General features: G+C 43.8%; 1 protein-coding gene across 1 annotated transcript in view; it reads left to right on the forward strand.

Moving 5' to 3' along the window:
* Window positions 1-2,081: 2,081 nt before the first annotated feature.
* The window catches only part of map1aa (microtubule-associated protein 1Aa), a 53,774-nt gene continuing 29,819 nt past the window's right edge, over window positions 2,082-26,036 (forward strand). Inside the window, exons 1-2 of the mRNA XM_045209603.1 lie at window positions 2,082-2,301; window positions 3,532-3,633. Of these exons, the coding sequence (XP_045065538.1) occupies window positions 2,094-2,301; window positions 3,532-3,633 (310 nt within the window). The 5' untranslated portion in view covers window positions 2,082-2,093. The remainder of the gene's footprint in view (window positions 2,302-3,531; window positions 3,634-26,036) is intronic.

A 26,036-nucleotide genomic window follows, 5' to 3' on the forward strand; every position in this document is an offset into this window, starting at 1 on the left:
ATCCTTGTTTGCAAATATTGTTTCTGATCATACTTCCTGTCACATTAAGATCAAAAGACACACACACACATTTTAATATTGTATTGTTGTAATATTGTATTGTTGTAATATTGTATTGTTGTATATATTGTATTGTTGTAATATTGTATTGTTGTAATATTGTATTGGTGTAATATTGTATTGTTGTAATATTGTACATTTTATATTGTACATTTGTAATGGTGGAGCAGTGAACATTTGTATAGTGCACAATGTGTTGTGTGATGTGTTGTTGTATTTATGATGTAGACTATTGTTTTGTTGTGATGTGTTGTTTTGTTCCTGTTTGGACCCCAGGAAGAGTAGCGGCTGCCTTGGCAACAGCTAATGGAGATACTAATAAAATAATAAATACTAATACAATCTCTTCCCGACTTGCTGTGTCCTTTCAAAGCTCCAAATTAAACTCTTCATACATGTATTGATAATACAGTCAAATATTGAACGTCAGATCAGAGATCAATCAAGTGAATTATAAAATACGAGACGTCCCTTCATATTCAGATTAGATCGTGTGGTATAGGTTGTCAAACGAAACCTCCATGGGGCGAATTTATATATAACTCACCAATGATTTATGTTCTGAAAGGCAGCTGTTCATATCCTGAGCATGACATGCATGCCAAATTGTGTAAATCTTTGTCTTACTCCCCAAATCTCTCCATTCCTGTCCTCCACCCTCTCCACTCCCTCTCTTTTTAGGATAATTGCCTAGATTGGGCTGATTGGTGCAGTGCATAGGTACTCTCTGGGGAGATTCTATGACGTAAAGCTCCTGGTCATATAGCTGCTGAACCACCTATACATGGTCATTAACAGACATAGAAACTGAACCTATAGTACGACATCTAGTGCCAACTATAAGATAAGGGTCAAAGTCAAACAGTGATTTTGGTCTTTAAATTATCATTTCAAAATGGCCTTAAAATGACAATCAAAACAGATCGAAATCTGAAATAAATGGTATATTCTGGATTGAATTTAATCTCCACCAAAATGTTTCCGTCATAGGGTGACTATATGAGTTACATAAGCCTACTATGAGGGCAAACAACATGTTTTAATTCATTATTGTCAATCAATGGTGAAAATAATGAATTCTTACTATTTTTTGTTTAGTTCTCACTTTCCAAAGCAAAGGTCAATGTACTTGTACTGTATCTGTAGGCTAATAAGCATCCTGATTCAAGACGGACTGATCATTTTTGTCCCACAACAACTGAGTTTCCTGTTATGAAACATGATAAGTGGAGAACTCAATGAACATCCTCCAATTTTCTGGTCATTTCAGGCCAGCATTTCCCCTCTGTAGCTAATTTGGTTATTTTCCAGCTATTTTAGGAGATAATGTAATACATGAACATTTAAAAAACGTATTCTATTCCACTTCGTCTCTGAGGCCTTTTGTTGTCAACGTCTCTGCACAGATGAAGGGTTGTTCTGTTCAGGGAGGGAACAAAGAGGTGTCAGTGTGGTAGTCTATTGGCAACATCTCCTGGTGGTACATCCAGGGACAGTGATATAAATAGACCTATTTATTCAAGAAAAACAACTTCAGTTTCTCCAGACACAGATATATCAAAGACAGTCTTACAGGAACAGATGTTTCCTAAGATATTAGGTGGGTAGGCCTATTAGGAAACTACAGGACTAGTTTTAGTAGCCCTAATGCTGGTGGTTTACAGCCATGTTTATTTTACCCATTTTGTATTTTGTATCTTAAGTCTGTTAACTAAATTATTGATGTATCAAATGAGGAGGACCATATAGTATACCAATCATCATCATCATCATCATCATCATCACCACTACCTATGCATGAAAGTCGATTCAGATCAAATTGATAAACATTCTCATAACCTCCATTTCGGATTTGGCCAATGGCGTGCTGTGACATCAAATAGCCATATATTCCAGCACCAATCAAATCGCGTCCCCCTCACAAGCCACACCCACCGATCCTCCCCCAACCCTCCCTCATGCACTGTGCTGCCACCGGATGCAGTTGTCATGGAGATGGAAAAGGAGCCAGCATCCGCTCCTCTGCTGTTGCCATGGAAATCCCTGTTGCAGCAGCATCGCTCTCTGTAGCGCCAGGAGAGCCGGAGGAGCAGCGCGAGCCCACCCTACCCGTTCAGCACCGTGGACAGCACCATAGGACCAGACCGCCGTTTAACCACGGGAGATTTTACATGCTGATAGTTATCGGAGAAATCTCAACGGACCACCACCTTCAGTCTGCCAAAAAACACATAAAACAGGGTGAGTGGGCTACTTGACAGGGTATTATAAGTCTTTACACATCTTTCTAAACTGTTCAAGATTACCCACAAATATGTTGTTTTATGTAAAAATGTGGTTTGTTTAGATGTCAGAGGCTTGACCCCTATGCATTGGCCTGCACTTGCAATATTAAAATGTATGACAAAAATCTAACCAAATTGTTTTTTAGAACAAGCTGTGACTTTGTTTGGAATATTGTCATCTAATTAATCCATTGCAGCGGATCAAAAAGGGAGCAGATGATGCCTATATCTCAAATACAGGCTGCAGTATGAGTGAGTTAGATTTCAGATTGAGCAGAGCTGTTTGGTAATGCATACATAGAGGACACTGCACCAGATGGATAGCCCCCTATAGGGCTGAATATAGCAATACGGAACACAAAACTATTGTACCAGTATGTGATATCCTGAATGACTGCAGTGTTTCTGGTATAAAGAGTTTACTCTTTATAGTTTGCAATGGATTATTCTCCATAGTTATTGCAGTTGGCTGTAATAACTAAGAATTTGCAAATGTGAAATCAATAGGCCCTACTGGGTTATCTGAAACACTGGAATATAGATGACTGGAAATAATCCCAGACAAAAAAACATGATGTGAATATGATGTTAAATTATTCTAGAGAAAACTGTGACAGGTCGTTGAATAGAATAAGGTTGAGGCAATACACTGGCCAATCAAGAAAAAACACAAACCCTGAACGGATGTCTCTTCCTGTGCCAATGGACACTCTGTTAAATGAGAACTGGCATCATTCACAACAGGGAAACAGCTTGCATACTGGGTAGTTCACCGTTTACAGGGGGCGTAATAAGGTTCATCATATAACTGCCAATATTAATAACAATCATCTTCCTACAAGGGGTTATTTGCCAACCCAGTAATTTTCCGATGTTACTGTACATTAGGGGTTATCCATTCCCAGTGCTCGAAGGAAGGCCATGGTGTTTAATGGTTTTTAATCCATGACTTTGAGTCAGTGGTTGATTAAGATGGTGAAGGCCCTCTCCGGCCTATTTGTAGAAATCTACCAATCAGTGCCAAGGAGCAATAACAACCAGCAGGGTCATGTTCATTAGGTCACGTGAAAGAAATCAGCCCCTAGACAGGCACTTCTACTCCAACAGTAATGTGTTTGTTGTATGGTTATAGAGAATTATGGGTAATATAGTGCATCATGCTACATTTGTTATCGTGTGTTAACAGGGGTGCGGTCTTGGGACATCGATCTGACTCTGTGCGACCTGAACAGGGAGCTGCAGCTCTTCGAGACGCGACACTCCGCCCAGTTCTCCTCAGAGGTCAAAGGTCAGTCCTGTTCAGGGTCAAAGGTGATAGTTTGGGGTTGCATGACTCACATGGACAAATGGGCCTTGCAATAAATTGTTAGAAGTGACCAGTTTGCGGAAGGCGAGGCTCAGAATCACTCATCTTGATCACATAATGAGAAGTTATTTGAGATGCAAAGGGATTTGTATATCAGTGATTCTGAGCAGTCCGACTGCAATGTAGTCAGTCAATCTCAAACATGCACACTAACGAGAGGAGAGGAACTAACGAACACAGTGTCATCCTGTTGTCTTGAGTCTAGTGTTTCTGTGTGTCATGTCTGCTTGGTTTGTGTGTTTTCCACATTTTACAGAAATTGCTGATGAACAGATGTAAAGTTTCCTCATATTTCCTCCTTATGAGCCTAATCAATAGAAAGTCGATACATCAGCCCTGATGCAGTCTGGAAAGCTTTGCTCTTTTACTACACTAAGTAGCTTTTGAAAGGTTTTGCCAGAGTAAATAAAACGTTCGGGTGACAGGAGCCGTTGGAGAGAATCCATGGGCTGTGTCCCAAATAGTACCCTATTCCCTATTTGGTGCACTACTTTTGACCAGAGCCATGGTTCCTTTCAGGGCTCTAAAGGAAGTCACACACTCATCTCTACCGCTGTGGATTTTTTTTTGACCAGCACCTCGGCTAAAGAACAGGGTGTTCTTTCAGAGCTGTAGTTAGTTGCTGCAAGAACTTGCAGTGGCCTTATCACTGACATCCACCTTCCTGTCTGCGGTTATGACTGCTACACACCCCTTGCACTGTTTTTGCTGACTTAAAATTAAATCTAAAAAATGATTAATTTGATTTTTTTCCTACTGATCTACACAACCTGCTTAACATTTTCAAAGTGAAGGAAAAAGGAAATAACATTTTTTTAATGAATAAAAAATAAAAAATGAAGATGTCTTGATTGCATATGCTTCACTTCCCAGAGTTAATACTTTGTGGAAGCAACTTTGACAGCAATTACAGCAGTAAATCATTTGTAATAAGATTCTACCAACCCTGCATAGCTCTTAGGGCATATAGCTATTGTTTTTGTCAAAATTGCTCAAGCTCTGTAAATTTGGTTGGGAATCATTGATGGACAGCAATAGTCAAACCTTGTCTCTGATTTTCAAGCAGATTTAAGTCAGGACTGAGACTGTACCCCTCAGGAACACTCAACACCTCTTGGAAAGCCATTCTGATGTGTCTTTGGCATTAAAATGTGTTCATTGTCCCACTGACAAATACAACTCTATCCCAGGGTTAGGTACTCAGAAGACTGAGGCAGGTTTTCGTCTAACTTTTTACCTGGGCTTTGCTCCTTTCATATTTATTTTGATCCTGATAAACCGCAGTCCCTGCAGGTGACAAGCATACCCATAACATGATGCTGCCACCAAAATACTTGAAAATACAGAGGGTTGATCAGTTATCAGATTGTGTCAAGTCTGGGCTTCCGGAAGAGTCACACAAGACATGTCCTTTCTCAGCAGACATCTCTATTATTGTCACCTCTTTGTCTGCGACCCAAATGGCACCCTATTCCCTATATAGTGCACTACTTTTGACCATGGTCCATAGGGCTCTGGTCAAAAGTATAGCACTATGTAGGGAATAGGATGCCATTCGGAACGCAGCCCTGGAATGGAGTCACTATTCTCCAGACAAGAGAAGGCACCATGGGGATGAGCTGTAGATGATATGGGGCGTATCGACCAGACTCTCATATTAAGGTTATAGGAGACTGTGGATCGATGGCTCTAATGTCAAAGTGAACACAATCTCCCCTGGCTGAAGATGAGACCAAGGCCTGTGGTGAGCCAGTGGAGCCGTGGAACTACTGAGTGTCTGTGGGTCGTCACTATCTGGCCATGCTGTAGACGACGGAAGTACAACATCTTCTATTCACAAACCCTAACCCTAGAAACCATGCTTGCTTATTAGCTATGAATGAGTATTGTCACTTTTGTCTATTCTAGCATGGCTCTCTGATGACTACCCTGCCTGTTGCTTACAGCAGCAACTTTTCATGCCATCTCCATCTCCTCCTCATTGGTCCTTCTTGTATAAGCAGTCACTGAAATACTATTTATTTTTGTATGTCTATTTCTGATATACACTGATATATCTCATTATTGACGCAGCAGCAGAGTTGAGCATATGTTGTTGTCACTTTCCATGATCCCGTGTGAGAAACCCTTCAACTGATCAAAGCAAAGGAGCCTCTATATCTCTCTCCATCCACCCACTCATTTCACACATAGCCAGTGCTGGCTCATGCTACAGATGTAGAATCTTAATTTGATCACTCTTTTGTTGCTGAGGATTTTCCTACACTGCAGGAAATGCAGATGAGATTTGTAATTTACATAAATTCACTGAAACCCCACACTAACACACGGTTATATTAACAGTATTGCACTTTTCATGTAGCCTACTTTTGGCCAGCTAATAGCCAAACCACCGATCAAGCATCATTATGAACTAAACATTCAAATCCTGTTGCTGCAGGACTATTTTGCCGTGACAATATACTGTAGGTCAAATTAAGATCCTACGTCTGTATAAATATATAGATTGTTTTCAGAACATTGAATCATTAGCAAGAAAGGAAACAGGCAGTAAAGCAAAGCTAAAAGTGAAAAGGGCTCTGTTTTTGGCCCAAATGACACCATACTCACTATATAGTGCACTACTTTTGACCAGGGGCTCTAGTCAAAAGTAGTGCACTATATAGGGAGTAAAGTGTCATTTGAGACAAAACCTATATACTATGAACATACAGTATATCCTTTTTTCAAACCACTGAATAATTGGCAATGGAAGAAATAAGGCAGTTAGCATAGAAGTGAGTGTGAAGTGAAAATGACTGTATTACCTGCAATAGAGATATGTGAACAGGGTGTGATATTTAGGATACGTCCCAAATGGCACCCTATTCTCTTTAAAGTGCACTACTTTTGATCAGAGGGCCCTGGTCAAAAGAAGTGCACTATAGAGGCAATAGAGTGCCACTTGGGACACAACTCTGTCTAAAGGGGTTGGAATATGGAGGAGGGGGTTTAAAAGGATGTTATTTTCCATCCTTAGGGGGCATCAAAAATATGTCTTACCTAAAAAGTAATACCATAACCATGCAAGGCTTTGATCAACAAAAAATATATACATGTATATTGAGAACCGAAGTGAAACCCAAAGCAAGTCATACACACAACCCTCTCCTATTGATTTGAATATAAAAGGTGGAGGGGGGGGCATACTCGACAAACACATTTTGGCATGGGAAAGATGATAGCGTCTGTCCCTCAGGAAGTAGATTTGAATACTGAGCACTGAGCACAGCGACATTCTCCTTTGGTATGCCAGACTACATGTCTTGTCTGACAGCTCCTAATTTACATACCGCTGTTTGATCTTCCCATCGCTGCATAATCACACATCAGGTTGCTATTGGACCAATCCACCAATCCACCAATCCAAATCCATTTGATTAGTATGCACTGTCACAGTCAGGGTGCCTGTTTTGGGTTCTCTGTCTGTCAACACCTCAGACAAACACTTATTCCTTTCACTGCTGTTTATCGCTTTACTTGACTGTTTTACCTGCCTCTCTCTCTCTGTCTCTCGGACAGTTTTATCTCCTATCGTTTTCTTGCTTGTTGTCCCCCTCTATCTTCCATCCCTCCATTATTACTCTCCCTCTATCCTTGCAGCTCTCTCATGAACAAAACAATTTTCTACAATTTCCTACAAAACAATTTAACCACTGATTAAATGCCTCCTTCCCACCTCTCTCTTTCTCTCCATCATCCCTCCATCTTTCACCACCTCTTTTTATTTATTCTCACAGCTCCTCTCTCTTGCTCTCTCCTTACTTTCTCTCTCTCTCCCTCTTACTTCATACCATCTCTCATCTCCCTCTCTCCCTCCCACCTCCCATCTCTCATCTCTCTCTCTCTCTCTCTCTCTCTCTCTCTCTCTCTCTCTCTCTCTCTCTCTCTTTTGCCTCTCTCTCTCTCTCTCTCTCTCTCTCTCTCTCTCTCTCTCTCTCTCTCTCTCTCTCTCTCTCTCTCTCTTTGCCTCTCTCTCTCTCTCTGCCTCTCTCTCTCTCTCTCTCTCTGCCTCTCTCTCTCTCTCTCTCTCTCTCTCTCTCTCTCTCTCTCTCTCTCTCTCTCTCTCTCTCTCTCTCTCTCTCTCTCTCTCTCTCTCTCTCTCTCTCTCTCTGCGGGTGAGTAAAGCTTGATTAAAACACGATGGGGCTTGTAGGTGCCAGTGCTGAGGTCTGCAGGAAATAGCATCACTCACCCTGAGCCCCCTGCTTTCAGGCAGAGAGCACTAACTCAGACCTGCTCCAGCCCAGCCTTGGATCCAGGCTTTGCTTTGAGAAAGACACCATATTTCTGAGGTTGGCAGGGCACATTACCATTAACCCTTGCCAGCACTGAATAAGATCTCAACTCAGCGGTGGGTTCCTGTGATGTTACTGCTCATGTTCTGCTACTGGCAGACCCCCATAGACTGTTACTGGCAGACCCCCATAGACTGTTACTGGCAGACCCCCATAGATTGCTACTGGCAGACCTCCATAGACTGCTACTGGCAGACCTCCATAGACTGCTACTGGCAGACCCCCATAGATTGCTACTGGCAGACCCCCGTAGACTGCTACTGGCAGACCTCCATAGACTGCTACTGGCAGACCTCCATAGATTGCTACTGGCAGACCTCCATAGATTGCTACTGGCAGACCTCCATAGACTGCTACTGGCAGACCTCCATAGATTGCTACTGGCAGACCTCCATAGACTGCTACTGGCAGACCTCCATAGAATGCTACTGGCAGACCTCCATAGATTGCTACTGGCAGACCTCCACAGAATGCTACTGGCAGACCTCCATAGACTGCTACTGGCATACCCCAATAGATTGCTACTGGCAGACCTCCATAGACTGCTACTGGCAGACCTCCATAGACTGCTACTGGCAGACCTCCATAGAATGCTACTGGCAGACCTCCATAGACTGTTACTGACAGACCCCTATAGACCATTACTGGCAGACCTCCATAGACTCCTACTGGCAGACCACCATAGACTGTTACTGGCAGACCTCCATAGACTGTTACTGGCAGACCCCCATAGACCATTACTGGCAGACCTCCATAGACTGCTACTGGCAAACCTCCATAGACTGCTACTGGCAGACCCCAATAGACTGCTACTGCCAGAACACAGCAGGGACACTACAGAGAGAGCTTCTATGTTATTCAGTTTATCACCTTGTATGTTATTCAGTTTATCACCTTGTACATCAGTCCCAAACTCAGTCCTAGGGACCCCAAGGGGTCCACATTTAGGTTTTTGCCCTAGCACTACACAGCTGATTCCAATAATCAACTCATCATCATGCTTTGATTATTTGAATCAGTTGTGTAGTGCTAGGGAATAACAAACAACAGGTGCACCCTTTGGGGTCCCCAGGACCAAGTTTGGGAAACGCTGTACGTTATATACTATATGTTGTATCATGTGTACAGTATGCAGGTTTGCTGTATCATCTGACTAAAACTAGTCAGGCTAACTAACTGAAATGATGCTTAGTGCTGCATTAATGCTCAGTATAGGTCCCTCAAATTCAAATCTGGACCTCGAAGCCAGTTCCACTGCTTTTCTTTCATTCTTCCCCTCTAATCAGGGAGTGGGATTGATTTAGACCTGGGATACCAGGTGGGTGCAAGTAATTTTCAGGTACACTCCTAGAAAAAAGGGTTCCAAAAGGGTTCTTCGGCTGTCCCCATAGTATAACCCTTTTTGGTTCCAGGTAGAACCCGTTTTGGTTCCAGGTACAACTATTTTGGGTTCCATGTAGAACCCTATGTGGTTTTACATGGAACCCAAAAGGGTTCTACCTGGAACCAAAAATGGTTCTTTACAGGGTTCTCCTTTGGGGACAGACAAAGAACCCTTTTAGGTTTTAGATAGCTCCTTTTTTTCTAAGAGTGTAGAACATAAAAGCAGCAGTAGTCCGGAACATCGTAGGGTAAGATTTGAATACCCCTGTCATAGGTGATGATCTGTTTTCTGATCTGTTTCTTGATTCCATTCCCCTTCTACCACTAAATATGTTATAGGAACTAGTGTTCACTGATGATCATCCTAAAGAAAACATCATTTAGCACACACTGTCATTACTACATCCTCTCAGTTCATAGGTTCCTTTTAGACAACCAGATAAAGTACATGAACGAGGGCCTCACTCAGGTGAAGTGTTAGCTAATATATTCTCAGGTTTGATAGACAATGCAGTAGAAAACCTGCCATGATTATATTTCAATCAATATGAGGATTTGGTTCAGATTGTGTTTGGATGCTGCAGATGTGTACAGAGATTAAGAGCACCAATTCTTGCCAGTTTTTGAAAAGATGATCATATTGTTATAATAAAATGATGTTCATAGATGATCATTCTAAATTATTCAAGTAGGACTGCGGATGACCACACTCTACAGCCTTGCAATCGTTAAAACGCTGTGCAACAATTCTTTATGACTGTATAGCCCTTCTTTTCTTTTTAATTGAATATGAACCCCCAACTCCAGAGATAAAATGAATGTGAGAGGACTCAAATGGTGCAAAGCATAAACTACAGATGAACGTGATGAGTGTCCAGAATGAGGCATGATGAAACAGAGTCTGAGTGCAGCGTCCCAGGGGACTCTGGGACTTTAAAGCCAGGGAGAGGCGCTGTGAGGCTGGCTCTGTCTCTGGACAGTGGGGGTAAAGAGAGGAAGAGGGAGGGAAGGACCGACTTATGGAGGAAGAAAGAAAAGAGGATACAGACGGAGTGAGGGAGAGAAAGAGAGCAAGGGAAGGGATAGAGAGAGAAAGACAGAGAGAGAAAGAGAGCAAGGGAAGGGATAGAGAGAGAAAGTGAGGCTACAGGGCAGAGTCTCTAATGTGTAAATAGAGAGAGAACTATGGATATTCAGCCTTTAAGCTTCCCTACAGGTCTCTCAACATAAAATGGGTTTAGAAGGTCAGGTTCAAAAGCTTTGCCCCGCAGCCAGCACTTCAAATGGGCCAACAACATCAAGAGATACCTAAGAATAAGTGCCTGTTGCAAACCAGCTCTTATAAGACATACATTTATATTTAGTCATTTAGCAGGCACTCTCATCCAGAACTATCTGTGAATACAAAATATGTGTTGTATGCATTGGAAGCTAACAAAGATCCTGACACAAAAGGAAATCAGATCATTTCAGAAATATTTCATTAACTGTCATCATGATTTGGATCCCTGCAGAGATGTTGTTTAAAGGGTTGGGGGGAAATCAATTCGTCACAATGGCTACTTTCTCCTGGGTTGGGACAGTGCTCCCCTAAGGCTATGTTACCACGGTGACACAAAATCTCAGGAGAGTGACTCACTCCACTGGATTGGATGAATATGAGAGAGTTGAGGGATCAATCAATATTTCTGCAATTGGTTGGGAGGAAGGGACAAAGCACCTATAGTATGGATAGATATGGCCTATATAGTACTCAGAGTTCAAAGTTCAATCTGAATCTATGGGGTCTTAAGGTGTAAGGTGCTAAGCTAGCTACATAATAATGAATATAGCAATAAATATCTATACAGTAGTAAATGGGTGGTTGTTTCAGCCGGAAGTATGTTCTGCTTCCTATAGGTAGTTTACTGAACTCAGAAATGTATTGTGTTTTATTTCATGGTGTATTGGTTTTGGTATTGTGTGTGAAGTTGACTGGGTCTCCATTAGACCCTTAGGAAACTCCTTTCACAGACCAGTAAGCAGTGAGCCTTGTGGGAAGAAGGTGTGAATTGCGTGAAATTACTCTCATTGGCTTAGAAAGGTCACAAAGGATAAATCGATTTGACGTTGAAGGCAGTAAAACTAGGAGAGAGAGAGAGTGTGTGTGTGTGTCACTGCTCTTCAGTAGTCCTCTGCCGAGCCATCCCTCCTTTCCTGTCAACGCCACCCTTACCAGCATGGACTCTCTAAGGTCATGATGGGGTGCATCTCAATGTCTAAATATGCCTCCTCTCCTTGTCTCCTTCCCTGCATCCACGCTCATGTGGAAGAAGAAGATAGGCTGAAATCACACTTCCAGTAGGCATCAGCCTGGTATTGCTTTCCGCTGTTCAAATCAGTGCAGTCTAAATCAGGGTTTCCATAAGAGAAGATGATGGAGAACAAGATAAGGTGAGGAGGAAACTAGATTATTGAGATGCACCCCAGGTATGGTGAGGCTGGTTCAGTTGAATAGAATGAGCATAGTGCTAAAACAACAAACTCTTGTCTGACCTTCACATGACCTCTATCATCTCATATTTGATCCCTATGGACCCCATGGTTAATATCTCCACCTATTAGCACACAGGAGTATGCATTTACATTGACCATTTTGGTCGTTTAGCAGGCATTCATATCCAGAGTGACTTACAGTCAGTGCATTCAACTATGCTACTGTAGATCATAATTTCACAGACAAAACAGTGATCATCGATGCCTAAACCATACGTAGACCTTACTGAGGTAAATTAAACACTTAGATGGACAAGACATTTCTATTCATGCCAAAATGTTCAATGTCTATTTCCCTTTTCAAACTACTGGTCTGAACCGAGCTGAGCTGAGCCAAGCTGAGCCAAGCTGAGCCGAGCTGAGCTGAGCCAAGCTGAGCTGAGCTTTACTGCTTTACTGAGCTGGTTATGTATCCACCATTGTTGGTGATGTGGAACCATTCTTTGAAGGACAAGGTGAAATGAAACTATCTGAGACAGCACAGTACAGTTTGGGTCGATACGATGGATGAGTGGTGTAGCTGATTCCAGATAACTGAATCATCTTGTTAATAAACCCATCACACATATGAAGATTGGCAGAGTGTGTTTCTAGCAGGAGCCTGTAGGGAGAGAGAGAGAACTGTATAGGGACGTAGAGCGAGTGAGAGAGACAGAGAAAAGGAGAGAGAGAGAGACAGAGAGAGAGACAGAGAGAGAGAGACGTAGAAGTGTCTGCCTCGATCATCTCTAACCAGAAAAACATGCCAGATCCCATTACTGAGAGCTACTCCAAGCTCACACATAAACTTTCAATGACATTTCTGTCTGTCAGTGTAGTGTGTTTGTTATGCTCTCATCACTGTCACCTGTGCTAGTCATTCAGCTTGTTGCCATTTGTTGTTGCTATTCAATTGGTCCACTGCATTTCGGACAGTTCAAACTATTGTCAACTTGCCTTCACCTGTAGGACAGAAGAGAGACTGCTACTTCTTTTGTGGAAAATCACTCTCTGTGCTTTCAAGATAATGCTGGAGCAGTCTGTATTTTATGTTGCTTGTGCCCCCCTCCTCTCCCTCCTCCCTCCTCTTCTCCTCTCCCTCATTCTCTCCCTCCCTCGCCTGTGACTAGAATACTAATACTGAGCTGCCTGGCAGAGTAATGCACAGTCATCATGGCCGACTCCACTGTCTTAGACATGTGCAAATACCCAGCCTCTCATGGAGGACAATGGCAATTCAATATATAGCAAACGCTTCATTATTACTGAAAACTAACGCATTATGGCTTTGAACTGCCATTTGGCTTCAAATTTAAATTTGCAGATTAATACAATCATTATGCTAACAAGGGGCTGAAGGAAGCTCACTTCACTTGTGATTGGCAGTCAACTGACGTGTGTACTAAGGTCTGAAGGGTCTTATCCAGAAGATTATGGTTTCTCAAATAAATGGTTGATTTTGCTGGACAGATAGCATGGAATCATTATAAAAAATGACTGATGGAGTTTATCCTAATCATTCCCCAATTATTTGATCAATCGATTGCCCCCATTCTTTATTTGTTTATCACTTTATATGTATTTTTTCTTCATTTTAGTATTACATCATCCATAGAATATTTTATGAAGAGCGTGCAATAGTTGACTGAAATAGTTAGGCAGCCCCAGTTCCTGAGAAAAGAGAGATGGATTTAGACCCAGGTCTTACCACTCCCAGGTCAGAGCATTAATTTTATTTTACTTTCATTTAACTTGGCAAGTCAGTTAAGAACAAATTCTTATTTACAATGACGGCCTACCCCGGCCAAACCCGGACGACGCTGGACCAATTGTGCGCCGCCCTATGGGACTCCCAATCACAGCCGGTTGTGATACAGCCTGGGATCAAACCAGGGTCTGTAGTGACGCCTCTAGCACTGAGATGCAGTGCCTTAGACCGCTGCACCACTCAGGAGCAAGTAGTATGGTGGGAGGAAGATACATCTATGCTTCCTCACTGGTACCATTTATCAGTACCGTTTGACATTAATAATAATAATAATAATAATACATCTATTTTAATTTATAATGTATTTTCAAAGTGCTACAGTGAGTGCATTTAAAATAAATAACAACAAGAGATATAGACAAAATAAGGACACCTAGACAGTACCACTGACTCAACTAGACAGGACCATTGACTCAACTAGACAGGACTGCTGACACAGATAACACATCTGACGTTACATGGTACAAGGATACCAACGAGCACAGATACAGTGAGGGAAAAAAGGATTTGATCCCCTGCTGATTTTGTACGTTTGCCCACTGACAAAGACATGATCAGTCTATAATTTTAATGGTAGGTTTATTTGAACAGTGAGAGACAGAATAACAACAAAAAAATCCAGAAAAACGCATGTCAAAAATGTTATAAATTGATTTGCATTTTAATGAGGGAAATAAGTATTTGACCCCTTCTCAATCAGAAAGATTTCTGGCTCCAAGGTGTCATTTATACAGGTAACGAGCTGAGATTAGGAGCACACTCTTAAAGGGAGTGCTCCTAATCTCAGCTTGTTACCTGTATAAAAGACACCTGTCCACAGAAGCAATCAATCAATCAGATTCCAAACTCTCCACCATGGCCAAGACCAAAGAGCTCTCCAAGGATGTCAGAGACAAGATTGTAGACCTACACAAGGCTGGAATGGGCTACAAGACCATCGCCAAGCAGCTTGGTGAGAAGGTGACAACAGTTGGTGCGATTATTCGCAAATGGAAGAAACACAAAAGACCTGTCAATCTCCCTCAGCCTGGGGCTCCATGAAAGATCTCACCTCGTGGAGTTGCAATGATCATGAGAACGGTGAGGAATCAGCCCAGAACTACACGGGAGGATCTTGTCAATGATCTCAAGGCAGCTGGGACCATAGTCACCAAGAAAACAATTGGTAACACACTACGCCGTGAAGGACTGAAATCCTGCAGCGCCCGCAAGGTCCCCCTGCTCAAGAAAGCACATATACAGGCCCGTCTGAAGTTTGCCAATGAACATCTGAATGATTCAGAGGAAAACTGGGTGAAAGTGTTGTGGTCAGATGAGACCAAAATCGAGCTCTTTGGCATCAACTCAACTTGCCGTGTTTGGAGGAGGAGGAATGCTACCTATGACCCCAAGAACACCATCCCCACCGTCAAACATGGAGGTGGAAACATTATGCTTTGGGGGTGTTTTTCTGCTAAGGGGATAGGACAACTTCACCGCATCAAAGGGACGATGGACGGGGCCATGTACCGTCAAATCTTGGGTGAGAACCTCCTTCCCTCAGCCAGGGCATTGAAAATGGGTTGTGGATGGGTATTCCAGCAGTCTCCAGTGGCCTAGCCAGTCTCCAGACCTTAATCCCATAGAAAATCTGTGGAGGGAGCTGAAGGTTCGAGTTACCAAACGTCAGGCTCGAAACCTTAATGACTTGGAGAAGATCTGCAAAGAGGAGTGGGACAAAATCCCTCCTGAGATGTGTGCAAACCTGGTGGCCAACTACAAGAAACGTCTGACCTCTGTGATTGCCAACAAGGGTTTTGCCACCAAGTACTAAGTAATGTTTTGCAGAGGGGTCAAATACTTATTTCCCTTATTAAAATGCAAATCAATTTATAACATTTTTGACATGTGTTTTTCTGGATTTTGTTGTTGTTATTCTGTCTCTCACTGTTCAAATAAACCTACCATTAAAATTATAGACTGATCATGTCTTTGTCAGTGGGCAAACGCATAAAATCAGCAGGGGATTAAATACTTTTTTCCCTCACTGTATATCAGCCGAGGGCCTTCCTCACCAGATATCACCAGATATCCATTTTGGTTGAGTGTTACCTATTTGATTTAGCTTAAGCAGATCCAGTTTAAAGCAGTACTTAGGAATGTTTGTTGTGTGAGATTTCCGTCTTGCAGTATGTGGAGGGGCGTGGTCGCTTAGCGACAGAAACAGAAAGGTTTTCTCCTACTGACTAACAGATGTCTGTGTTTATCCCTCACTGCCCAACATGCATCTGCAAAATGGACTCATTCATTTATCAAGAGTTAGAATTGCAACATAATGTTTACTGTAACAGCACAAGTGACTATAGTTTACCTGCATGACTGTATGCTTTAACCATTGGTTGATCCACGAATACCCCACTGCCTTACAGACAGATTCCCCCAGGCTTAGGTTCTCTCTGGCAGGCATGGAAGGCTGACTAGTCCTGTTAGGGACCGTGGAGGATCACAGAGGGCAGGGGGAGATGGCACTGGCCCCCTGATGGGGCACGTATGTCCTGAAAGGGAGCCAGCGCCCTTCTTGCTCTAGTCCCAGATTTATTTCCACTCTGCCTCACTGTATTCGAGGAGCCACACACATATACACACACACACACTCTCTCTCTCTCTCTCTCTCTCTCTCTCTCTCTCTCTCTCTCTCTCTCTCTCACAAACACACACACACTCTCTCTCTCTCTCTCTCTCTCACGCACACACTCTCTCTCTGCTCGCTCTCTCTCTTTCTCTCTCTCTCTCACTCTTTTCTCTCTCTCTCTCTCTCTCTCTCTCTCTCTCTCGCTCACGCACACACTCTCTCTCTCTCTCTCTCTCTCTCTCTCTCTCTCTCTCTCTCTCTCTCTCTCTCTCTCTCTCACACTCTCTCTCTCTCTCTCTCTCTCTCTCTCTTTCACGCACACACTCTCTCTCTCTCGCTCGCTCTCTTGCTCTCTCTCTCTCTCTCACGCACACACTCTCTCTCGCTCACTCTCTCGCGCTCTCTCTCTCGCTCGGTCTCTCTCTCTCTCTCTCTCTCTCTCTCACACACACACACACTCTCTCTCTCTCTCTCTCTCTCTCTCTCTCTCTCTCTCTCTCTCTCTCTCACACACACACACAGAGAGGGGAGGGGAGGGGAGGGTAACTCCTAGAGACAGAGAGGTCGGTGGTGTCTCTGTGAGGAGATGGAGAGAGAGTGTAATGATCTGCTTCGGTGTGACAGTAGAGGTCATGCTGGTGATGGACTCTGTTGGCTAGTGAGACAACCAGGCGTTAAACAAAAACCCACATCACATTTGATTCACTCCTTATTGAGTTCATCCATTTTATTATGTCAAGCCTCGGGCGGTGTCTTTGAGATGCGACCAGCAAGGAAGTGGCCAAACATGATTAAGGGGACGTAGTTCCTTGTCCCCTCTTACCCACCATTTTTGGTAATTCTTTCTACTCCGGCTTGCAACATATAGATAGGAGTGTTCCGTGAGATAGCATAAACATTACCCCCTCATTTCAAATTGTTTAGATTCACTTTACTTCCTCACTGAAATATGTTACAAATTGATAGACAGCATAACGTCACGATGAAACGGACACCAGGACATCCACACATATTTAATCAGCCTATCCATCATCGTCTGCTCATTAGTGAGTGATGTCTCTGTGGGAATATCAGTCTACTGTATTACCTAGTTTTCCATGGACTGACTGTCTGTGTCCCAAATGGCACCCTATTCCCTATGTTGTGCACTACTTTTGACCAGGGCCCAGATGGATCTGGTCAAAAGTAGTGCACTATATAGGAAATAAGGTGCCATTTGGGACACAGCCTCTGACTGATGTTGCTCAGGGAGAATCTGGCAACATGGACAATCACTTACTGTCCTGGGGGAGAAGATGGGAGGCAGAGGGGATAGGAGGGGAGAGGAGGGGAGGCAGAGGGGAGAGGAGGGGAGAGGAGGGGAGGCAGAGGGGAGAGGAGGGGAGGCAGGGGGAGAGGAGGGGGAGGGAGGCAGGGGGGAGAGGAGATGAGAAGAGGAGAGGCAGGGGGGAGAGGAGGGGAGAGGAAGGGGAGGCAGGGGGGAGAGGAGGGGAGGCAGGGGGAGAGGAGGGGGAGGGAGGCAGGGGGGAGAGGAGGATAGAGGAGGGGGGCGGCAGGGGAGGCTGGGACGGTCTTCACACACACAGCTGTCGCCCCCACACCGCTCAATAAATGAAGGCTCAACAGTGCTACAGTACAGACTGATGGCGTACACACAAAGCCGGGCTGTCTCCATCACCATCCTCATCCTTCTGGAGGAGCTCTCAAGAGCCGATAGTGGCAGTGGAGCTCAGTGGCTACATGCTGTTGGAGACGACATGTCTGGAACTCCATGGTTTTGAATGATTTCCTTCCCTATGTTATCCACTAACTGATTGCATGTTGAGGGATTGAGAGATCGACTGATCGACTGTCTGTCTCTTTGTCTGTCCGTCTGCCTCTCTGTCTGTCCGTATGACTGTCCGTCTGTCTGTCTTTGTCTGTCCGTCTGTCTCTCTGTCTCTCTGTCTGTCTGTCTGTCCGTCTGTATGTCTGTATGTCTGTATGTCTGTCTCTCTTTCAGTCTGTCTGTCTGTCAGTTTGTCTCTCTGTCTGTCTGTCTCGGTCTGTCTGTTTGTCTGTCTATCTCTCTGTCTCTCTTTCTCTCTGTCTGTCTGTCTGTCTGTCTGTCTGTCCGTCTGTCTTTCTGGGAAATAAGGACTAGTAAATCAGTGAGGAAGCATCTTTAAAGTGTTGAGATGCTAGGCAATATGACACACACACAGCACCTGTAGTGCTGACTGGGCGTCTGAGGTATAACGGACACTGTAACCAGGGGAAAGTGACAGGCAGGAAGTGATGACTGATGGATGGCTGCCGGAGAAGAGAGGCTGACACAGGAGAGCTGAGATCCACATTAAAACCCCAGCAGATTAAAACACACACAGCCTTTAGTGAGGCTGCTGTGTATACATTCACATATGCATGCATGCGCACACACACACACACAAGCATGCATGCACGTACGTCCACTCAAGTGCACACACAGACACGCACAGACACACACCCCTTTGGGAACGCAGACATACCTCAGTATGTAACATGGTATCACGGTGTCAGCAAAGCTGTTTTTCTCTGGCGTTGAGATTGCATTATTTAACACCGTGCTCACACTCTCTTTATTCTCTCATTCACTCTCTCTTTCCTTCTACCTCTCCGTCCGTTCTCATGTTTGGTCATAATGCTGACCAGGTAGAACGCCAGAATGATTCTTGCTCAATACTGACCAGTTCTCGTTTTTTCTATACAACATCTACGCAGTGGTGTAAAGTACTTAAGTATAAATACCTTAAAGTACTACTTAAGTAGTTTTTGGGGTATCTGTACTTTACTTTACTATTTATATTTTTGACAACTTTTACTTCACTACATTCCTAAAGAAAATTATGTACTTTTTACTGTATACATTTTCCCTGACACCCAAAAGTACTCATTACATTTTGAATGCTTAGCAGGACAGGAAAATTGTCTAATTCACACACTTATCAAGAGAACATCCCTGGTCATCCCTACTGCCTCTGATCTGGCGGACTCCTGCTTAATTTGTAATGATGTCTGAGTGTTAAAGTGTACCCCTGGAAATCCGTAAATAAAAGAAACAAGAAAATTGCGCCATCTGATTTGTTTAATATAAGGAATTTTAAATGATACCTTTACTTTTGATACTTAAGTATATTTTAGCAATTACATTTACTTTTGATACTAAGTATATTTAAAACCAAATACTTTTTGACTTTGACTCAAGTAGTATTTTACTGGGTGACTTTCACTTTTACTTAAGTCATTTTCTATTAAGTTATCTTTACTTTTACTCAAGTATGACAATTGGGTACTTTTTCCACCACTGCATCTACGGCTAGCTAGCTCTACGTTGATTTCTATTCTAGTTTATTAACAGTTCAAATCACCATAGCTCTTTTTCAATTAATCTTTCCTCAATTCCTCACATCCTCTCTCCTCACCTCCTTCTCAAAAGGCATTGGATGAGAAGGTCTGAGGGGAGGGACCTTGGACCTTCTCCTCCATTACAGTTGAAAAGGAGGCAAGGAGATAGGAAGCGAGGAATTGCAGAAAGATGGATTGAGAAAGAGCCCATGCCTTTGCTATTCATTCAAATACAAGACTTAAAAAATGTAATGTAAAGCTCACTCAGATCCACACAGTGTATTGAGTGCTCAATTACAATCATAACAACCCACTGTCCTCTACAGTACCGTTACTGTAAGTTATTGACTCTACAGGCTATGGGAATAAGCCCTGTCAAAGTAGTGCACTACAGGAACTAGGTTTCCATTTGGGACACAGACATCGAGTCGTTATAGAGCATGCCGTTAGGTTTTTAATCATTGTTAAGTGCCGTAGTGTCATTAACTTATAACTCTGGTAAAATCCCAGTCCTCATAAAGACATCATCAGTCTTTTCAGCATTATAAAGTCTGATTAATAATTCAGAGCCAGGTTATTGATCTGCTCCTCTGCTCCCCTGCAGTCGACACGTGCAGGGAGGGTCTCCTCTGCTCCCCTGCAGTCGACACGTGCAGGGAGGGTCTCCTCTGCTCCCCTGCAGTCGACACGTGCAGGGAGGGTCTCCTCTGGTCCCCTGCAGTCGACACGTGCAGGGAGGGTCTCCTCTGGTCCCCTGCAGTCGACACGTGCAGGGAGGGTCTCCTCTGGTCCCCTGCAGTCGACACGTGCAGGGAGGGTTTCCTCTGGTCCCCTGCAGTCGACACGTGCAGGGAGGGTCTCCTCTGCTCCCCTGCAGTCGACACGTGCAGGGAGGGTCTCCTCTGGTCCCCTGCAGTCGACACGTGCAGGGAGGGTCTCCTCTGCTCCCCCTTAGTCGACACATGCAGGGAGGGTCTCCTCTGCTCCCCTGTAGTCGACACGTGCAGGGAGGGTCTCCTCTGGTCCCCTGCAGTCGACACGTGCAGGGAGGGTCTCCTCTGGTCCCCTGCAGTCGACACGTGCAGGGAGGGTCTCCTCTGGTCCCCTGTAGTCGACACGTGCAGGGAGGGTCTCCTCTGCTCCCCTGTAGTCGACACGTGCAGGGAGGGTCTCCTCTGGTCCCCTGCAGTCGACACGTGCAGGGAGGGTCTCCTCTGGTCCCCTGCAGTCGACACGTGCAGGGAGGGTCTCCTCTGCTCCCCTGCAGTCGACACGTGCAGGGAGGGTCTCCTCTGGTCCGGTCCCTTTGATCTGTTGCCCTGCACCATACACACACACAAACACACACACACACTAAAGTATGCATACACACATGCAGGCAGGCACACACACACGAATACACACACACATGCACGTACACACACACACACACACACACAAAAATCCTACCCAGGTCCTGACGTCAATCAGAGGGGCTGGGCCCAGTCAGTAGAGAATTCATATGATGGAAACAGGAGTAGAGATGTCCTTAGAGAGGGACAAGACCATACAAACAGTCAATAGGATCTGAACTCAGAAACAGCAGCATAAGGGTCCTGGAGACGCATTTATAAAACTGTCCATAGCAACGATGTGAATGAAATTGTGTGAAAATATTGAATGAAATTGTGTGATTTATAAATGCTTATTTGTGAACAACATCACTTCATTCATCGGTGTATCCATTATATAAACCGGATTTTCTCATATTTTAAGAAAATATTATACACAGAAATGTTGTATAAAACTAAAAACATTTCATAAATGAGACCCTGGGACAGTTGAACAATGGGCATATTCTATCCTGTGACTTACGAATCTCCATGAGTAACACCCACTTCGGTCAGTGACACTCTCTACAGAAGAAAGGACTTCAGATTACAAAACAAATGGTTAACTAATAGTTAACTACTGGTTAACTAATTATTAACGAATGTTTAATTAATGGTTAACTAATTATGAACTAATAGTTAACTTATGGTTAACTCATGGTTAACTCATGGTTAACACCAGAGTTGTATTTCCAGTATATGGCTCTGGATAACACACATATTTTTAAACGTATTTATCTTGTGATTGTAAAATAAACAATATCACACCACCCTCCCCCTTAACTCTCTGACCTGTATACTTGGAACAGACAGATGACAGTAAATCCCCCCATGGAATCACAGTTGATAGGATCCAATTACAAAATAACAGTTGAAAACTATTCTGATTTGACTCTACTGTTTATAGAGATGGTGTTAATGTTTCAGCATCTCAGAAACACACACACACTGTGGACAGCCAACTGACCTTGGCCAGCTGCCGTGTGCGTGTGTGTGTGTATCCACGTGTGTTTGTCTGTCTGTCTGTGTGGGCGTGCAGACGTGCGTATGTTTGGAGGGATTGAGGGATGGTAAGGAGGGGAGGGAGGAGGAGGAAGAAGGGTGGAATAGCTGAGATAATTCATAAAGGAGAGGAGCAGCATGTCTGTCTGGAGGAGAGGGTGTGGCAGGCAGGCAGGCTGATCTGTGCTCTAACAGCTGTCTGAGGTTTAGAACTAGCCCATAACTCATTGGAGGTGATGCAGTTGTACCGTAGTCTATAGCCAGCACTGGGTGTTGTTAGTACACTGCAGGAATTTCAATAGGGAGAGAGATGGGGTTATAGCAGAAGATTCGGTCCTACTGCTCACTAATAACATTGGATATAACATACTTTTACTGTAATTAGCATGAAGTTACAGGCTACAGTAATAGTAATATCTTACTATTCTTTACATCGATGCTGGGGTGGTCTGATGATAAAGTACAGGAACAACCGATAGAGAGATACTCATTGTAATTCCCAAGTAGTAATATCATTTAAAATTGTCCCTCTGTAGGATTGCTTTTATTTCCCGGAACCCATTATTTAAGACTATTTTTACATCAGAGAATAGTCATGCCATAATCCAGTCAAAACAGAGACAGTGTACAATGTCTAAACTGCCTTTCCTACTGTGAGACAAAGGCACTTAAAATATCATATTGGTCCAATTAATTGTATTATCTCTCTCTCTCTCTCTCTCTCTCTCTCTCTCTCTCTCTCTCTCTCTCTCTCTCTCTCTCTCTCTCTCTCTCTCTCTCTCTCTCTCTCTCTCTCTCTCTTACACACACTCACACGTGCACACACACACAAATACTCTTTCTCTCTCTAGCTCTCTCTCTCCTGCCTATGCTTATCTGGTTGCTCTCTCTCTTTCCCACTCTCTCACTCTCTCTTTCCCACTCGCTCTCTCTCTTTCCCACTCTCGCTCTCTCTCTTTCCCACTCGCTCTCTCTCTTTCCCACTTGCTCTCTCTCTTTCCCACTCTCGCTCTCTCTCTCTCTCCCCCTCTATGCCAAGTGTAATAGTGTGGACGTTGTGCCACCGTGAATCTATTTCAGTTTGGGCTGTCCCACCCAGCAGCTGCTGCTTGAGTCACAGCTGAAAGTCCCTTCACACTAGTCCAGCCCATCCCCTCCCTTCAGCATCACTCTACCCACGACAGGCCATTTCCACTAGTCCAGCCCATCCCCTCCATTCAGCATCACTCTACCCACGACAGGCCATTTCCACTGTATTTATTAAAAGACGTCCTACAGAGTCTTACATCTCTAACAATGTTATGATGACCATAGCTCTACAAACACTCCAGGAAAAGGAGTCTGGACAATTAAGTTATTGAGGTGATCATTATCTTTTTATTGAAGATTGTGTATTATTTATTTGTATTTTATCTAACACAATGGCAGGATACAATACGTGTATCATTTAGATGATTATATATGAGCCAATCACAGTGCAGCTTCCCCCCCCCCACCTAGACCCACCCATCCAGTTCAACAGAGGGGTGTGGGTATGGTCGCTGCAATAATCAATAATATGGTAATCAAGCCACCATGTTGCTAGGATGGGAAATGAAATGACTAGAGCCACCTGGGACTGGGAGCATTCATCAACAGGCAGATTCGATGTTTGGATATAAACAGGGTCAGGGCTCAGGGCAGATTGGGAGATATTTTGAAATTTGATAACCAATCTTGTTTTCAGGTCCTTCAGTAGTTGTGTGAACCCACTCCAGCAGCTGATGCATACCAGTCATTTAGGGGTAATGACAAGGGTTGTGTCCCAAATTACACCCTATTCCTTATATAGTGCACTACTTTAGACCAGGGCCCATAGGGCTCTGCTCTGGTCAAAAGTAGTGCACTACATAGCTAGGGAATAGTGTGCAATTTGGGACACATCCAAAGATTGTTAATCTGACAAGGAGTTGGAGAGCTGGTTAGTGAGAGGTTTCTATGTCTGTCTCACACCTCCTCTCCTCTCCTCTCCTCTCCTCTCCTCTCCTCTCCTCTCCTCTCCTCTCCTCTCCTCTCCTCTCCTCTCCTCTCCTCTCCTCTCCTCTCCTCTCCTCTCCTCTCCTCTCCTCTCCTCTCCTCTCCATCCAGCCCAACATTTCATTGGCTGTATTGATCCAAGACTGACAAACACACGCCAATACGCACAAACACACACATTTGCACACTTGTACGCACCCACCCACCCACACACAGACACACACAGACACACACACACACACAAAACCTTGATTACTGAGCCTGTGTACCAATGCTAAATCCCCATCAGAAAGGGAATTGGCTGGCAACAGCACAACTGAGCAGAACCGTTCTTCAGTACATACGGTAGCACACATACATTGGGGCTGATGGAGGAAAACTAAAGCACAGCTATGAATACAGTGGTTCAGAACCTTTGACTGGATCTGAAATGAGGTGTCTCTGTTTCTCAGTATTTTTGCTACTTGGAATTGGCATCTTTAAAAGCACCTTTAAGGCAGATTACGAATGGTTCCCGATGGTGGTTCACTAACCCATAATTGAACATTTTATTGACTCCCCTTTAGATCTTATTTTTGAAATTATTATTATTATTTTTGTAATTTTTACCCCCTTTTCCTCCCCAATTTCGTGATTACGATCTTGTCTCATCGCTGCAACTCCCCAACATGCTCGGGAGAGGCGAAGGTCGAGTCATGCGTCCTACGAAACATGACGCGCCAGACCGCGCTTCTTAACACCCGCTCGCTTAACCCGGAAGCCAGCTGCACCAATGTGTTGGCGGAAACACTGTTCAACTGACGACCGAAGTCAGCCTGCAGGCGCCTGGCCCGCCACAAGGAGTCACTAGAGCGTGATGAGCCCCTAACCAGGACGACGCTGGGCCAATTGTTAGCCGCCCTATGGGACTCCCGGTCACGGCTGGTAATGACACAGCTCCCCTTTAGATCTTGTACCTGTGTTTGTTTCAGTGTGTTATAGAATGAGAGCCACTAATGACTTCCAGACTGTTATGTCCAAGACAAGACAAGAACGTAATGTTTAGTACATGGAAGGGACACCTTAACATAAGTGTGCACAAAAAATGTGCCAGGGCCTGGCCTGGGCTAATCCCTCATAGCCAGATTCTGACCAAATTACACAAGATTTTAGTTATGTGTTAACGAAGAATAGGCCTGGGCACACTGGGGCGTAGAGATATATCATCATATCAGTGGTGACCCGTCATTCAGGGCAGGTGGGGCTGAGATCCACCTGTTTTGAGCACCACATTTTTAGCAAAGAATACCCCCACATTTTTTTTGCATGTTATTTTGCCATTAATAGGTGTCACATATCAGTTTGCAAACAATGTATAAAAAAAAAGATAAAAATCATTGTTAATGAAGCCTCCATACAAACATGGTCTCTTTTTTGGTTTCTTGAGTAAGGCAGCTCTAAAATGCAGGTGTTTCAGCCTAGCTCAGTGTTCTGTCACTCATGGGGACACTACATCACTGCCAAATCTAAGGGTAGAGCTCGAAAATGCAAGCCCCTTGGGTGCTGCCATAGAGTTACATTAGAAGTGCCCATCCAAGAAGGCTCAAGGTAATTGGCCACAGATAAAATGACCTCAAATCCCGTTAAAGCTACAGTAGCTTTGATTGGACTGATCATGTCAACATCATACTTTCAAAATCTTAGCTAGCAATCATCATCATGAATCAAGTCGACAATCTTAATGGCAAATCCTTTTTAATCCTTGTCCTATGAAGATAAATAATGAAGATAAATTCTAGATAACACATATCGGTGCACATCGGCCATTGGACATAAACATTACACAACAAGTTGGAAATCGCAAATTCAACAATGAGTGGTTTGGAAGGAGTCAGTGGCTAACTGAAAGCATTGAAAAGCAATCACTAGCCTGCTATTCAGTGGAGGTGGTGTGTGGTCCCAAATCTCGGTTTAAGGTTCTC

The sequence above is a fragment of the Coregonus clupeaformis genome, chromosome 30, assembly GCF_020615455.1.
Source record: "Coregonus clupeaformis isolate EN_2021a chromosome 30, ASM2061545v1, whole genome shotgun sequence".
Lineage (NCBI taxonomy): Eukaryota > Metazoa > Chordata > Actinopteri > Salmoniformes > Salmonidae > Coregonus > Coregonus clupeaformis.